Source organism: Heloderma suspectum, chromosome 4 (genome assembly GCF_057233095.1).
Source record: "Heloderma suspectum isolate Gila_16-S chromosome 4, 16-S_ref, whole genome shotgun sequence".
Taxonomy (NCBI): Eukaryota; Metazoa; Chordata; class Lepidosauria; order Squamata; family Helodermatidae; genus Heloderma; species Heloderma suspectum.
The window spans coordinates 226,603,242-226,619,351 of record NC_139461.1 but is presented as its reverse complement, the minus strand read 5'-3'; the positions used below and the strand labels follow the sequence as shown (position 1 = coordinate 226,619,351).

The 16,110-nt window shown below is 42.3% G+C and overlaps 2 protein-coding genes and 1 long non-coding RNA gene across 4 annotated transcripts in view; 2 read left to right on the top strand and 1 right to left on the bottom strand.

Annotated features, from left to right (window-relative positions):
* Window positions 1–1,586, top strand: part of LOC146348162 (protein zyg-11 homolog B) — a 35,973-nt gene extending 34,387 nt beyond the window's left edge. For both annotated transcript variants that reach the window (XM_084852494.1, XM_084852493.1), the window contains exon 14: window positions 318–1,586. In XM_084852494.1, the coding sequence (XP_084708620.1) occupies window positions 318–481 (164 nt within the window). In that variant the 3' untranslated portion in view covers window positions 482–1,586. The remainder of the gene's footprint in view (window positions 1–317) is intronic.
* Window positions 1,116–4,983, bottom strand: LOC146348161 (uncharacterized). The gene is made up of 2 exons (XR_014790554.1): window positions 4,414–4,983; window positions 1,116–1,957 (listed from the first exon to the last, which is right to left on the bottom strand). It is a non-coding gene; the product is annotated as an uncharacterized LOC146348161 (long non-coding RNA).
* Window positions 4,984–5,080: 97 nt separating this feature from the next.
* LOC146348160 (protein zyg-11 homolog B-like) overlaps window positions 5,081–16,110 on the top strand; it is a 17,032-nt gene continuing 6,002 nt past the window's right edge. Inside the window, exons 1-12 of the mRNA XM_084852492.1 lie at window positions 5,081–5,225; window positions 7,002–7,167; window positions 7,773–8,527; window positions 9,603–9,743; window positions 9,980–10,156; window positions 12,178–12,242; window positions 13,778–13,877; window positions 13,963–14,016; window positions 14,156–14,317; window positions 14,416–14,463; window positions 14,888–15,085; window positions 15,168–15,229. Coding sequence (XP_084708618.1) covers window positions 5,151–5,225; window positions 7,002–7,167; window positions 7,773–8,527; window positions 9,603–9,743; window positions 9,980–10,156; window positions 12,178–12,242; window positions 13,778–13,877; window positions 13,963–14,016; window positions 14,156–14,317; window positions 14,416–14,463; window positions 14,888–15,085; window positions 15,168–15,229 — 2,003 coding nt within the window. The 5' untranslated portion in view covers window positions 5,081–5,150. The remainder of the gene's footprint in view (window positions 5,226–7,001; window positions 7,168–7,772; window positions 8,528–9,602; window positions 9,744–9,979; window positions 10,157–12,177; window positions 12,243–13,777; window positions 13,878–13,962; window positions 14,017–14,155; window positions 14,318–14,415; window positions 14,464–14,887; window positions 15,086–15,167; window positions 15,230–16,110) is intronic.

Here is a 16,110-nt window from a genome sequence, read left to right as displayed (position 1 = left end):
TAACACATCCCTCAGTCTGGGGCTGTGGAAGAGATGTTTTCTACTCCTGATGCATATATTTAGTTTCTGCAAATGCCAAGTGAGAACACAGCTAATGGTGGCTTAGTGTCTGCCATCTCTTGAATAAGAGAATAGTCTGGAGGAGAAATGGGGATCACTTGCTACAACTACAGTTTACAAAGTAATTTTGCTAAATCCTGTTGCCCTTTCTAACCAGAATTTAAATGGTAAGAGTTTTATGTTTAAGTGATGGAAGCAGGCAACTTGTCTCAAGACACTTGACCTCACTGGATCTCTCCCTCCTTTTCTTGTTTCAGCTGCCAGGTACTGCAGCATGTTAATCGAAGAAGGTGGATTGCATCACTTGTTTAACATCAAGGAAAACAGCCTGACTGATCCGGATGTTCAACGAATTGCTATCTCAATCTTAGATAGTTTAGAAAAACATATTTTGCGGCATGGGCGGCCACCTCCTTGTTAAAAACCAGACAGAAGTGGAACCAAATTTGAAAGACGAACTATAACAGGGAATAGGTGTGTAAATTATCCTCTAATAATCCCTTATGAAGTGTCTCTAGTTGGAATAACTTTGGTTACAGTGGTCACCATTAAAACATTTTGCCAGCTGTTGTGGAAACAGGCACAACTTCATGGCTGGCAAATGTTGTCTTTAATGGTCTCTGCCATTAAGGGCTTTCATGAGGATCTACAATGAATTCCTAAAGTGGTCATGTCTATTTGATCACCTTTGGCTGTGGAAAAAAATGGAGACTGTACAATTCAAATGTACATCCAAAATGAAACCTCTAGGAATTTGTGAGTTCAAGTACAGAAAATCATTTCTGCTTGCTTCATCCCTTCAGAATACTTGTGTTTAAATAGAACTCTCCACCAACTCAGTATTTGAATAGAACTGTTTGTGCTTGTAATGTTAGCACTATCCAGCTCAAAGCAAAATCATATATCCACACATTAAAGCACGGCAGGTTATGAGTAAGGTGACCAGGGAGGTTTTGTTCCTCTAAGGACCTTTCTAAACCAGTCTGGAGCCTTCAAATTTGTCTCACGTTTCACATACTCTCTCTAGCAGGAACATCTGAGTTTTGAATGAAGAGTTTGTCTTCCCTAATATAGTATGGTAAGAATCTGTTTGTAGGAATAAACATGGGTTCTGCTCCAGGGAGCCAAATGTATAGGAGGGAAAGCAGTGAATTGCAGTTAAAAAAGAGAGAGAGAAGAAGAAAAAAATAATGCTATTATGCTTTTTAAAAGCTATGTGTACATTTAACAGAAGAGTGGGAAAACTGTGGAGCTCTCCACCAAAAGGATTCCTAATGTGGAAAGAACTTGCTCACCTTATGGGATTGTACGAGACCAAGGATATCTGATCACCTTATTTATGACAGACTATTAATTTGCTTTGCTGTTTCTCGTAAATACTTCGTCAGTATTTGTGCAGTGAACTTTATGTGCAAGGCAACACCATACAAGATCTCATCCAACATCCTATGTAAAGTCTGGTGTAAATTACATCATTGTGTGGAGTATTAAAGTTTTACATAAAACTTCCCATGGTTAAAACCTTCCTCTGAGGTGTATCTGTGAATCTTTTATGGGACACGTTAAGATCACAACAACAATACACAAAGCCTACTATAAAGTAGAGCTGATGGAAAGCAAACCAATGCCATGACTTAAGCTTCTTATTTCCAAAGTGTTGCTCTATAATCTGCTTCACAGGACATCTCGACACAAGCCTAAAATCCTGCATTTAAAATGGGGCTTTCTGCTTCTGTTTTAAATGCAAGATCACAATGACTCCCTTTTTCACCCACTTCCTTTTCCTCCTCCTTCTCCCCGTATCTGAGTCTTCCATTATCTTTCATTGATCTCGCTCCTCTTCTTGCCGCTTTTCCTCTTCTCATGGAGGGAACTTTGATAGCTCATTATCTGCGATCTATTTAAAAATAGAACAAAGGGCATTTAGTGCAAGAGACGCCTTGGAGGTTCATAGCGTCATATAAAGAGCCCGCAAACATCTGTGAAGGAGCAGTTTCAGTCGCAGGATAAAAGCTCAGTGTGAAGAAAGCCACAATGGGGAAAAAGCTCTTTCCCTACTCACTCAAGCTGAAAACATTGGTAGCTCTATAGCACAGGTGGGCAACCTTTTTTTTTTTTGGTCAAGGGCTGCATTCCCTCATGGGTAATCTGCCACATGTCAGTGGTGAGTGGAACCAAAGCCAGTGGTAGGCAGGGCAACAGTGTATGTGGGGGAGGTCACCCTTTTTCTGTAACTCTTTCTTTCTTTTTGACACCTCCTTTTCTCTCTCTACTTCTTCCTTCCTATGCAGTGGGCTGCTGAGGAAGGGACAGATCGCTCTTGCCAGAGGTCTGAACTGCTGACATGCAGAGGGCATTTGAAATTAGGTTAAGGGCTACATGGAATTAGAGGGAAGCATGTGGCCCTAGAGCCACAGGTTGCTCACACCTGCTGTATGGTGTGGTACTGCGTAATGGGTGGATAGCCTTGTTACGGGGAAGATAACTGTAGTGCTATGTGCATCATGTATGTGTGTTTAAACCAGACTGGTTCAGAATTCCTTTGTTGGCTTTCCGCAGTAGGAAGGTGTACATTAGCCAAATAAATTAAAGTTCCTAAAATAGTGGGGTACTGCATATTGGAAAGGATACCCTGACTGTTTTGTTACTTGGATGAGCACTCTAGCACTGTAGTAGCTGACAGGGTAATGAATGAATAATAGTTAATTCAGCTGTTGGACATAAAAATAACAATAAATACAACTAACTTTTACCACCACTAGCAAAATAACAAAAACAAATTTGTTACACAAGTCTCTGTGTCTGGGTACATTTGTATCTGATTTTAGCAGCCAGTGTTTCAACCAAAACAACCCTATACATAATTGTCAGATCCCTAGCACTTGGCTAGAGACCTTCTTTTTAAATAGTGGGGTCAGAGAGAATTTTGATGTGAAACCGGGGTCAATTATTTCTGTATATGTAAGGGAGAGAATAATAACTGAAGTAGGTATTCCATCTCTCTAGTGCTCCAAGTAGAGAATTTAGTTTCACAGGTAATTTCCACACCCTTCTAAAACAACACAAGTAATTGCTGGAAGCATAATGTTCCAAAGCCCTCCATCAGCTAGAAACTAACAGCATGTTTAATCAGAAGTAAGTGTCACTGAGCAGTGGGATTTATTCCCATGTATGTGTAGTATTGCAACCTAGGGCTACAATTCTATACCCACTTACCTGGGAGTAAGCCCCATTGAACTCAATCAGACTTAATATCTGAGTAGACATTTACAGCACAATCCTACACATGTCTACTCAGAAGTTAAGTCCCATTCTATTAATCATAGTTTGGAACCATAATGTTATTTCCGACAAGTGAAATCATCAAAAAACTCTAGAAGCTTGAGCTGTTTCCTAAGCCAAGTTGGTCATCCATGTTGTAGTCTGTAGACAGCAAGCCTATCACCTTTACCAGCTATATCTCTGAAAACAAACACTGTTGGAAAAAAAACCTTGCTAATGTACTAAACCCAGGAACTGCTGACCTATGGCTTTTGACTCTTCTAACGATCATAACTGATCATCTACGTTCATCCAACAGTAGTTTATTTAACTTGTTAGTTTGGAATAAAGTTAGGATAACTGAAAGTTTTCATCTTCCCTATAAGCAGGGCTTTTGCCATCCTGTATGCACTTATTGGGAAGTAGTACTATTGAGCTCAGCAGGGCTTAATTTCCAAGTAATGTGCATATGCTCAGGCTCCCTTCATCTCAGGAATCCATACAGGGCCAGCGCCAGGTTTGAAGGTGTCCTTGCAAAGTGCCTTCTGGACCCACCACCACCCTGACCGCCAACCTCCACCCCAAGTAAGTTTACTAGGCAGCAGCAGAGATGGGCTGTGCCATTCAAGCAACATTGAGAAGAGAACCTCCAAGCAAGGCGACTACCACTGCCACCACCATCACTTTCCCAGAATTCTCCGGGCCTCAAGTGTCACCTAGAGTTATGCTAGAGAAATAAAAATGGTGGCTACAACACCAGGCTGAATGATGCTGCACCTAAAAATGTTTTAACTTTTTTAAAAGGAAGGAATAAAGAATGCTAACAACCAATGTCAGTCACAGATGTGCCCATCATATTGAGTGTTGATGCTGGGCTGGAACTTGTAGGTACCAAGAATACAACAGCTGACACATGCAGTCTCATTGAGTAGACCCTGCAAACTGGCACATTATCTCCATACACCTTTTGATTGGGGGCAGTACATCTTACGTGTGCATCCTAGTCTACATACGCAGCCACCACCACATGTGTAACTTTAGCTGCAATCCTTAAACACTAGGGTAAAGGCCCCATTGAACAATGAGACTTACTTCTGAGTAAAGTTGCATAGGATTGTGCTGTTCCAACCCAAGTGCCTGAAATCTTTTTTTCTTGATTTAGCATCTTATAGTTCTGTCCAAGAGGATGGAGTTCTAATTATTCTTGTGCCAGTGCAGCCAGCGGCAATCCTATTTGCTTTGGAAGTTTGGAGCAAACATTTTATTTTGTTATAAGTACACAGCTTCCTGGCAGAGGCCTGTGGCAAAATAAAGCTTTGCATCCCTCTTCTCTAGTGCGGTGTACCGGTTGCTGTTACTCTGACATGGTTTCTGTGTATAAAAAATACCTGGCGTGAGGGGGCCTGAAAAACGACAGGTATGCACATGACAGATCTTGTGTGCGTGGCAGTTTGTCCTCTCGTTCTACTCCTCCTCCTCTGGGCTAACGTAGCAACAGAAGTGCCAAGCAAAATCTAGTCCGCAAAGCGATTGTATTTACACACAAACAGCGGCTCCCTCGCGCTTGCTTTGCCATCACCATCCATCCATTGCTCTTCAGTCGACTTCACTCGCCATTCGCGAGAGATCTGTCCTCTCTCCGCCCTCTACGCGTTAAAAGGGAAAGGAAGGGGGAACGAATCTTCCCAGCATGCGCTCTAGCTACTTCCTCGACCTCGGAGGACAAATGGTGTTCCTTTGGTCGGTCCGTGTTGCACCGCTTCCGGTTGCTCCTCTCTTTCTCTCCCCCCCCCTTTCCCCTCTGGTGGAGTTCACGCCGGTTCCCTGCAATGGTGCGGTTCCTGCATATCCAGAACCGGCAGCGAGCCCCGCTGACCATTTGCGGGGATTGCCCTGCCGTGCAGGTGAATACGGCGAGTGGCGACTCTTAGGGAACGAGCCGGGACCTTAGAAACTGCCAGGAAGGGAGAGCGGAGGAAGGTAGCGGTGGCCGTGGCGGAGTGAGAGACAATGGGACCGAGAAGAACGAGGGAAGGGGAGGGCTCTGGAGACTGTTACTGGGGCAGAACCCTTGGGGTGCCAGAGGTTGCCTGGAGTGGGTTGCTGAGGCAAAGGTAGGGCTAACTAGACTCCGAAGCCATCGTGAGCGCGGTCTCGTATGGCTGAGTTGTTTGGGAAAGAGTTCTTTGTCGTGTGTGTGGGAAGTTAACAACGTTTTAGGACAGGGATAGGTAAACTGGTGCCCACCAGATGGTTCAGACTACATCTCTCATAAGCCCCAGCCAGCATGACCAGTGGTCAGGGATTATGGGAGTTGTAGTTTAAAACTTTGGGGGGGGGGTGTTTTGGCCAGGTTGCCTATCCCTCTCTTTTAGGAGGTGCACTTGCCCATTCTTGTCACCTGTAGCACTACTGCTTTTTGGCGTTTCGGCCATCTAGTCCTGATGGGTATGTTCTGCCCCCAGGTTTCAGCGGCAGCATGCCTCTTTGTATCGACTGCTGGGGAGGAACAACTGTTCTGCTTGTTGCTTTCCCAAGAGGCATCTGGTTAACCACTATGGATTCTAGACTTGATGGACCATTAGTCTGATCTAGCAGGCTCTTCTTTTGTGCAGGGGATCACTAATTATTTTGGAGGTAAAAGAGAGTTTTGTAGGGATTTGGCCTTTGGCAGTGCAAATGAGCTGAATCTAAGGCTTGTTTGATGGAAAGGTGTTGGATGGATAAGTTTGTGGGGAGAGAGAAAGATCACTGTGGGACTTAACAAGCTAGAGCAGGGGATGGCAACGTGGTTCCCATGGGCACCAGTGTGCCCTACTCCTCCCACTTGTGCTAAAAAAAAGCACATTTTCTTACAAGCAGCTGGGATTGCTTTGAAATAGCTTTCTATTGATGCTGAAAATTGTAGGTTCAAATGAGTTGTTTAGTGTGTTGGGGCTCAGATCCCACCTCTACCTTAGTCTTTGCGGCAGGTTACTTTCCTTTGCCCTGCTTCTCATGGCAGCTGTTTTGTCTTGATTTCCTGGTGTTGCCCAGGACAGTTTCTCAAATTTCCAAATACGCCCATGGCCCAAAGCAGTTGCTTACCCCTGACTAGAGACTCAGCTCTGCCCCCTTTTGTTAGTGCCAAGACTTATTTCTGGGCAACACGACGGAGAGGGACTCCTGAGCATGCACAGAATTTTACTATATTATAAAAGTTTTCCAGATTAAGGGGAAGACACATGATGATATTCTTAATGCCAAAATAGATCTAGCCCAGATCTTGCTCCCAACGTATCCCATGGTGGGGAGGGGGATAGTTTTGCTTTAGGGGGCAAATCCTGTGCTACAAAGGTGAGGCTAGATAATTCATTTTTATACCATGCCCATTGGGGAGCTTCTATCTCGTTAAGCTAATAAGAACGTGATCTGGTACTGTAATCTATGTGAGGATACATGTTTTCTAATCCTAAGAAATAACCTGTTAAAACATCCATAGTAATATTTTTATCCACTCCTTTTGTTTATATATTAGCTTCTTCATTTACTGAAAGGTATTAAATGTAGGCGTTTAAGTTGATGATGGGTATTAAAATGAAATAAATTTGAAATGTGGCTTAATAATCTTATGTACTCTTGTGGAGGACTGTGGTTTTATTTTCTTGCTAATGTGCAGTTGTTTTTTTAATGGGTGACAGGCTGAAGCATCTCCATATTCTCTAGTTGACATCTGCTTGAATGCCTTGGTTGCTGATTTAGAAAAATTCTGTATAGAAAGACCAGATGGGTCATTGTGCTTGAAAGAGTCTGAAAGGCTTCCTCAAGAAGTGGCTGATCGATTACTGCAGACGATGGCGTATCGAGGTAAGAATTATTTCTGTGCCAGCCTTGATAGAATATTAGGCATCGGTGTTCTGAACATGGGTCACTTATATATGGAACAAGATGTTCTTGTTTGTAAAATACTTCTGTGCTATGAAGGCTCAAGGAGAATGATTCCCTGTATTGTACAGTGTTGGACTAGAACTGTTCTAAAGGCTTTAAAGAGGCATGGAACTGGATAAAGATAACAATTTAAATGTGACGTAGCTATCAAAATTTAGGCATAACATTGGCTTCACTACCATGTTTAGATCAAAATTTGCTCATTTCCAGTGGTCTCATGGTCCTCTTCAACATGTTGCTTGTCTTCTACTGTCTTCTACTGACCCCCCACCTCCTCTGATCCCCAGTATGACTAGCAGAAGTGGAATAAACTATCCAAACATAATTAAACTTGCTTATCTTGCATACCAAGTGTTTACATACCAAGGATTTGCATTCTTTAGGAAAAATTCAGAGCTGTGATTATGTGTTCAAATGAACGTGCACCATGTATTAACAGAATCTCGTACATAACTGGGAAACAGTTGTCTGTATTTCAGCAGGTTAATTTTCTCTGACACGGGTTTGTTTTCCTTTCCTAATAGAGCTGCTGAATGATGGCACAGTGGGCATTTTCCGAGGCAACCAAATGCGTCTGAAGCAAGCTTGTATCCGCAAAGCAAAAATCTCAGCCCAATCCTTCAAGAAGGCTTTCTGCCACCATAAACTAGTAGAACTTGATGCTGCAGGAATGAATGACGCTGTTACTGTTGCAGATGTTGTGAGTGGGCTGGGCAGCAGCACATGGATCCAGAACAACCTTCAGTGCCTTGTCTTGGACTCATTAACACTTTCCCCCACAAATCCCTATGAAAGGTGCTTTAGTCAGTTGTCTGGTCTTCGTTCTTTGAGCATTACCAATGTGCTCTTCCGTGATGAAGATCTAGCAGAGGTTGCTTCCCTGCCAAGATTAGAAAGCTTGGATATATCCAACACTTCTGTCACAGACATAACTGCACTCCTTGCCTGCAAGAATCGACTCAAGTCTCTAACTATGCATAGTTTAAAATGTTTGAAAATGTCTACACCAAAGTTCTTAGATGTAATAAGAGGACTACAGAATCTGGTTCACCTTGATATCTCAGATGAGCAACATTCCACATCGGATATTCCCTTCCGTTTGCTAGGGCAAAAAGACATTCTGCCCAATCTCGTGTCTTTGGACATTTCTGGAAGTAAATACATTACTGATGAGGCTGTAGAAGCATTTGTCAGACAGAGGCCAAGAATGCGGTTTGTGGGGTTGCTAGGTACTGAAGCTGGATACACAGAGTTCCTTTCAGGAGAGGGAACCTTGAAGGTTTGAATTTTTTAAATATTCTGAAACTACAATGAGAGGTGATTATTCAGCAAACAGTATGGTTTGGAAGCACTATTCTAATTCCAGTTTGTTGACTTGCTTGCAGCTTTGGACCAAGAATGTTTAAAGTTACTAGATCTTTTTCTTTTCTTAAAAGTGGGCGTGATAGTCAAAAATAATTTGAAATAAAATAGTAAATTTTAAAAGGAAGAACTAATTTGTATCTACACATAAGGCTTTCATATATGGCTTCCACCCACTGGCCCCACATCATGGAACCAGTTGAGCCTGGTGCTGGGCAGAAAACAGTATTCTCTTCCTCCTCCCACAAGAAATGGATCCATCTTCAAAGTGACAAAACCTTAAGGCTGCTTCTTGCAACTCTGTGTGTGTGTGTGTGTGTGTGTGTGTGTGTATTGGGGGTGGGGGCAGGGGTGGGAAGTGCACAACTCCTGAATTTCCTACATAGGAGAACAGGCTGAGGCTGACCCACTCTTTTCTAAAGGCAACGTTTTAGCAACAAACTAACCCATCTTCCCTGTAGCAGGGAGAGCTGATCTAGCAGGAAAGGCTGTTGCAAGGGAGAATGGAGCTTCCTGACAGTGTGCACTGCACAGCTTGCAGTGCATAGGGCAGACTGCTTATGTCAGAGAAGTAAAACAAGGGGTGAAGTACTCTAGAAACTGGATCCGTTTTTGTTTGAGGCCTCTGGCTAGGCCCAAGCTAGTTTTTAAGCACATTCACTTATAGCTGAATGTAACTTAACCTCTTTCAGACCATCAGAAGCGGGAGGGATGATGGCCTGACAACCCTTTGGCCTATCCAGTATAGTAGTCCTCCTAGGACATCCTGGTAGAGGCATTCCAGATGTGGAATAGGGGTAGAGGCATTCCAGATGTGCATTCCACCACATTTCAGGGTTGCCTTGGGTGCTGGAACTTTGTGTTCATGCTTGGTGTATCTTCCACCTTCTAGGCAATGTTGCTGCAGGACTATGTTGTCTACTGAATTTATTAGACATGAAATGAAAATTCTGAGCCCAGTAAGCTTTAAAAAAGTCTTCATATGTTCAAAGGTATCAGGAGGAGAAAATGAAATGCAGATTTCGGAAGCTCTGAAACGGTACAGCGAAAGGGCATGCTTTGTGAAGGAGGCCTTCTTTCACCTTTTTACTCAGACATGTTTTATGAGAATTACAAAGCCTGAAATCCTAAAGGTAAGCGAAATTAGCCTGAAAGAAATTATTGTTTTAAAACTATTAGATTGTGGCCAGTTTGGATCAATATCAGTTTCTGGGGTTTTGAAACGTTTTCTTACATCTTAAGTCCATCAGCTCCTATCTATACCCAAAAGATATAGACAACTGTTTATTCTGCCCAATATTATTTTATTGGTTTTTTTCTTCCAGTATGCGTTATTCTAAATATGTCTTCATTACATTTCATATTATAGCTTGTGATTATTGGAATGAGGAATCACCCTTTGGACTTGGCAGTACAATTAACTGCTAGTGCCTGTGCCCTTAACTTAACTAGACAAGGCCTAGCAGCAGGCATGCCTGTTCGTCTGCTCTCCAGTGTAATCCAGTTGCTCCTCAAAGCCATGGAAACCTTTCCTGAACAGCAGCAGGTAAGGATGTGGGGCAAGAAGACATGGTTACAGTTCATTCTAATTAAGGAGCAGGTGTTACAGAACTTACTTTTCCAGCGCTAAAGGTTTTCTGAGCAAATTAGGGCACATGAATGTTGGAACAGACAGCATAGAAAGTTTATATCGTCCCCCTCCCCAGATTTTGCTGGCTTTCAAAAATGCCATTAGGGGGCACAATTAGGGTTGTGTACTACAGAATGTTAGCTCTTTTAGAATATTGTCTTGGATTGTTAGGTTTTTGTATGTTTTTTTTAAGGGGTTGAGCTATATTTGGGTGCGGAGGCAGACATACACCCTCTCCAGTGCCCATAAATGTAATGTGTGACATTGGTAGAACATGCTGGCTCAGTTCACACAGGTATTGCCTCTTCACATTTTACGCTGTACACATGGGTGAAGGATGCACTCACTGCCCCATGACACATACAGGATTTTGGTTGCAGTGACACTGAAGTAGTCCAGTGTGGGCTTTAGGGAAGGTCTGTGCTCTACACAGGTGTTCCCCCTAACATTCCATACATACCCCTTCTTCCATTTAGCACCCATCTCTGACTTCAGAAAAGGTAAGATTCGGTCAGAAATATCTCAGAAATAGTCTTATTTCTATTTCCATAATGCTGGATAATTTTCCCTGACACAGATGACACAGATAATGAGCTGTTCCACTTAAGTTGTTCTGTTTACCCTTTCAGCCATGAGTTGATGACTTTCTCTGACAAATTTATCTTTCACTTGGAGGGTGTGAGTCATAAACGTTAAACAAAATCCAGCCTTTGGGACAATTGTTCCTACACTCTGTAGGCCATCATTCCCCAACCTAGCGCCCCCTGCATGTTTTGGGCTTTGATTCCCATGATCCCTCACCATTGGCCATGTTTAGGGCTGATGGGAGTTTCCATCCAAAACATCTGGATGGCACCAGTGTGAGAGAGACTGCTATAGACGATGTGTGTATTTAGATACTGAAATACTAAAATACTTGAAATATTTAGGACCTCAACAGGAATAATATATAATCAGCACTGACACAACTTTGAAGGAAAACTGGTCTGATACAAGAAATTTAGAGGTCGCAATTTCATTTCTTAAATTTGTTTAACTGAAAAGAAATGGTAACAACTGTTTCTGCACACTGATCTAAGAATATAAGAAGCTACCATGTAGAAAGTAAGGGCACAATCCTATGCATGTTTAGACAGAAAAAGCCCTACAACTCCTAGCATTCTCCATCCAGCATTGCTGGATGGGGAATGCTGGGAGTTGTAGGACTTTTTTCTGCCTAAATATGCATAGGATTGTGGCCTAAGGCTACTTTCATTCTTGCCCAATACTGTATTCTGGCAACAATTCTCCAAGGACTCAAACAGAGGCCTTTCCCAATCCTGATAACCTCTTCAATCCTTCCAAGGCTTGAATTACAAACCCTCTTCAAACAAAGCACAAGCCCTACTGCAGAACTATGTGCCCTGCCATTTGGTGTCCTCTGAAGGACAATGGCATACACTTTCAGACACTAAGCACAGAGGAAATGTATAGGTTGTTTTTATCAAATTCTCCTGTGTTTTTCCTCTTGTCTGTTTTTTAAGGTATCACTTAAGGATATTATGTTGGACAAGTCATGTGACCAAACCAATCACTTTCCTGTGGTATAGTGGCGAGAGTGTTGGACTGGGAGCCGGGAGATCCGGGTTCTAGTCCCCACTCGGCCATGGAATCTCACTGGGTGACTTTGGGCCAGTCACAGACTCTCAGCCCAACCCACCTCACAGGGTTGTTGTTGTGAGGATAAAATGGAGAGGAGGAGGATTATGTACGCCGCCTTGGGTTTCTTAAAGAGGAAAAATGGCGGGATATAAATGTAATACATAAATAAATAAATAAAAGTATTAAACATGCATTCCTAAATCACCTACTTTGTGAATACCTGTAATAATTAAATTCTAGTTTTTGAATGCAGAACTTCATGACACTGAGCTTTCTACTTCTTTCTCTCCATATAGCTCCAGAAGAACTGTCTCCTTTCATTATCTAGTGTCAGGATACTGCAAGATGTTCCATTTAACAGGCAAGTGACACTCTAATACTGTACTGTAGGGTTAGGCAACTGCAGGCCCAAGAGCTCAGTTTGGCACTCAAGAGTTCTTCCTTTTAGCCCCCAACATAGCCTGTCTCTTTCTCTCTCAAGGCTGTCTTCTTGTGTGCATGTTCATTCTTGGATAAAGGCAAAGAGCTGTTTAACCTCCTCTCCTCAGTGGGAGGCATACAGAGGTACTTTTGGGTAGATCTCTTCTCTCAGATACTCACTCCAAGACCAATTTAAATATGATGCCAGATGCCTACCCAAGTGGCATTCCATGTGACTAGGTCATCCCATTTAAACTAGATTTACATCTGAGCATGCAGCATTGGTACCCCAGAGATCCATGGGCCAGGTGGTTGGCATACTGATAATGGTATACTGATAATGGGAGCCCATTTCTTAACATGAAACTGGCTATGTGGAATGCCATATGCATAAACACATTTCACCTGCCCAGCACTGCCCAGACACAGGCAAATGGAAATAAGCAGCTGAGGCGCACAACTCTGATGTAGCTCCTGTTGCTGTTCACTCTAGGATAGGGTCAAAGATCCCTCTGCATCTGCCTGGGAGGGGGCCATAGGTCAGTGGTAGAGTTTCATACTTAGACGATTCCCCCATTCAGTCACTGGCATCTCTAATTAAACAGATCTCGGGTATCCAGACTGAAAAGCCTGGGGCCGTGGAGAGTTGTTGCCAGTTGGAGTAGACAGTACTGAGTCAAGTGGATGAGTGACTGGATTCAGTCTTAGGCAGTTTCACATGCCTTGGGATAAGGGAAGGCCACTGCCAAAGCTGCTGCTCTTCCTGATGAGGTGGGTTGGGGAAGTTCAGCAACCTTTCACCTGCATCTTGTTTGGGAACAGAATTGAGCCTTGCTCAAGCCAAAGTAAGAGCCGCACTTCTTTTTTTTAAAAAAAGCTGTTTACTGGAGCTCTACAGCATGTAGCAGTCAATCCTAAAGGAAATCAACCCTCACTGCTCATTGGAAGGATAGATACTGAAGCTGAAGCTCAAATATTTTGGCCACCTAATGCAAAGAGAAAACTCCCTGGAAAAGACCCTGATGCTCAGAAAGACTGAAGGCAAAAGGAGAAGGGGACGGCAGAGGATGAGATGGCTAGATAGCATCACTGATGCAATGAATACGGACTTGAGCACGCTCCGGGAGAGAGCGCACGACAGGAAGGCCTGGCGTGCTATGGTCCATGGGGTCACGAAGGGTCGGACACGACTGAACAACAACAGCAGCATGTAGACAGTGGTCTTATTGCTAGATGTGACCTCACAAGACTTTAATAGTTAAACCTTCCTGTTGCATTTCTGCATACAGAAAGGCTAGCTTTTGGTTTGCAAGCAGAAGCCTGCTCTCTCAGCTGTCATTTCCCTGAGGACAGGAGTTAACACCTCCTTAAAAACTGGTGATGATGAAAGGGAAGAACTGCTTTATTAACCTTTCTTTGCTATGACTTGCTTAAGGGTTGCCAAGTATATCCTCTGACAATGCTTTCAAATTGTAGGTTTGCAGCTGCCAAATTTGTTGTTCAGTGGCTATGTAACCAGGAAAATCAACATATACAAAGAATTGCAGTTAATATAATCTCTATCCTAGCACTTAAGGTATGCGGTTTTACATTTGATCTGGTGCATCTTTATTTTTTGGCAGCAGCTCCAGGTATTGCTTTAAAATTTGGTTTGTTTTCAGCTTTCAGATGAGCAAGCTGCACAACTTACTTCAGAGTTCTACATTGTCGTTGGGGTGAGTTGTATGCCTTTTCCCCCATATAATAGTATTGCAAGTATGTTAAGGGGGCAAGGGGAGAGTGCTATGTTGTAACTTGCATTTCCCATATATTTATATTGTATTTTTAAGGGTGTTGTCCTTTTTTTAAAAATAGAAACTTCTTGAAATAGTTGAACAGAAAACAAATCAGAATGAATTAGATACGACTTTCCATTTTACACTGAGTGCACTTTGGAATCTCACAGATGAAGCTCCAACTACATGTGGGCACTTCATTGACAACAAAGGGTTGGAACTTTTCATGAGAGTTTTAGAGGTAAACATGGCATCTATCTTCCTAAATAGAAGAAAAATAATATATTGATAAATAGAACTCTGCATAAGCTTAATAGTTATGTTTCTTTCTCTTCACAGACTTTTTCTTCAGATTCTTCTATACAACATAAAGTTCTTGGCCTTCTGGTAAGATCAGGATCAAGCGCAGTATCCTAGAGTTATTGTAAAATGTAGATTTTTTTAAAAAGGTATAAATATGCCACTTATGATTAGGGTAATCCTCCTTGCCTTTCACTTGTCCAGTCTTCATGAAAAGTTGAGAGAACAAATAGAAGAAATAAAATTACCCCAAAGAAGGTGCTTTTGCTTCAGTAGAAGCTTCCCTTAAGTTGGCTTAACTTAACTAGAACTGTAGAGCACTGAAATACATAGCTCCAATGCCTTACTGGTTTGAAATACATTACATTTCTTCAGAAAACAGATAATGAGGTGCTGCCACATTCTCCTTTAGAGGAAATCAATTTACTTTAATAAGAAGTTGCAATGAATTATACTGTTTACTGTCATGTCTTTTTCATGGTTGTGGGTTTCCCCCCCTGTCATATGTCAGAACAATGTAGCAGAAGTGAGAGAACTACATCCCAAGTTAATGCAGAAGGACTTCATAGATCATGTCAGTGAATTGCTGAGCAGTGCTGAGATGGAAGTCAGTTACTTCTCAGCTGGAATTATTGCCAATTTGCTATCTAGAGGCGAACAAGCCTGGACATTGAGTCAAACACAGAGAAGATCCCTTATTGAAAAACTGGTATGGTGAACTAGATTCCATAATTCTTTGGAGCATTTTCATGGTTGATGGAAAAGATGACACTTGGTTCTGTCTGTTACAGCATTCAGCCCTTTTGAAGTGGCCAACACCAGAATGCAAGATGGTAGCACTGCCCGCCTATAGGTATAACATTGTTTAAAATATGTCTTGGACAATAACTGTATGCTTATAGTAATCTGCTGAGTAGTGCCCTTATAAAAAGTATTGTTTGGAAATAAATGCGAAAAATAACCTCTGCTGAGCAGCGCGAGCAGCACTATGTAGTACTCTAACGCAGATATGTACTCACCAGGCCACCTCTTAGAACTTGCTAAACAGATCCCAAGATCTTTATTGGACAATAGTAATTTCACTGGATTAGATCCACATTTTACGTTGTTTGCCTCTAAAGGCAAGTGCAGGCATAATGTTGGGAATATCTTGACCATGGCCAAGTCATCAGGATCAGTCTACAGGTTTGTGTACCCTCACCTCTCTAGCTAAAATTCCTCCCAGCTTTAATGCTAACCATGGTTCCCTCTTAGTCAGTACTTGAAACTGATTAGCAAACAATAAGGGGAACCACATTAGCATTTGCTGCTAACTTTGGCAATGATCATAATGCTCATGGGTGTCGGGAGGATTTATGATTGAGAAGAAGGAACGTGAATGAGGAGAGAGGATATGGAGCATATGATCCCACAGCCCACTACTAATTTCTGGAGCGTGGTTAAGAAAGCCACAGTGTCTTCTCTTGTGTGAGAAAATAAGCACCATGTGCTTTTTAAAAAAATATATTTTTATTTATTTTATTTAAATGAAATAAACAGTACCAAAATTACCAACAACCTTATCAGTGCTTCCATTTTCAGCAATACAATATTCTGATGAGGACGCCACAATAACAAAAAGAAGAAAAAAGAGAAAAAAATAAAGGGAAAGGGGAGGAGGAAAGGAAGCGAAGAAAAAAGAAAAAGAAATATTTCCCCCTCGCTCCCTCCTCCCTCTCCCTCCCCCCTAAAGAA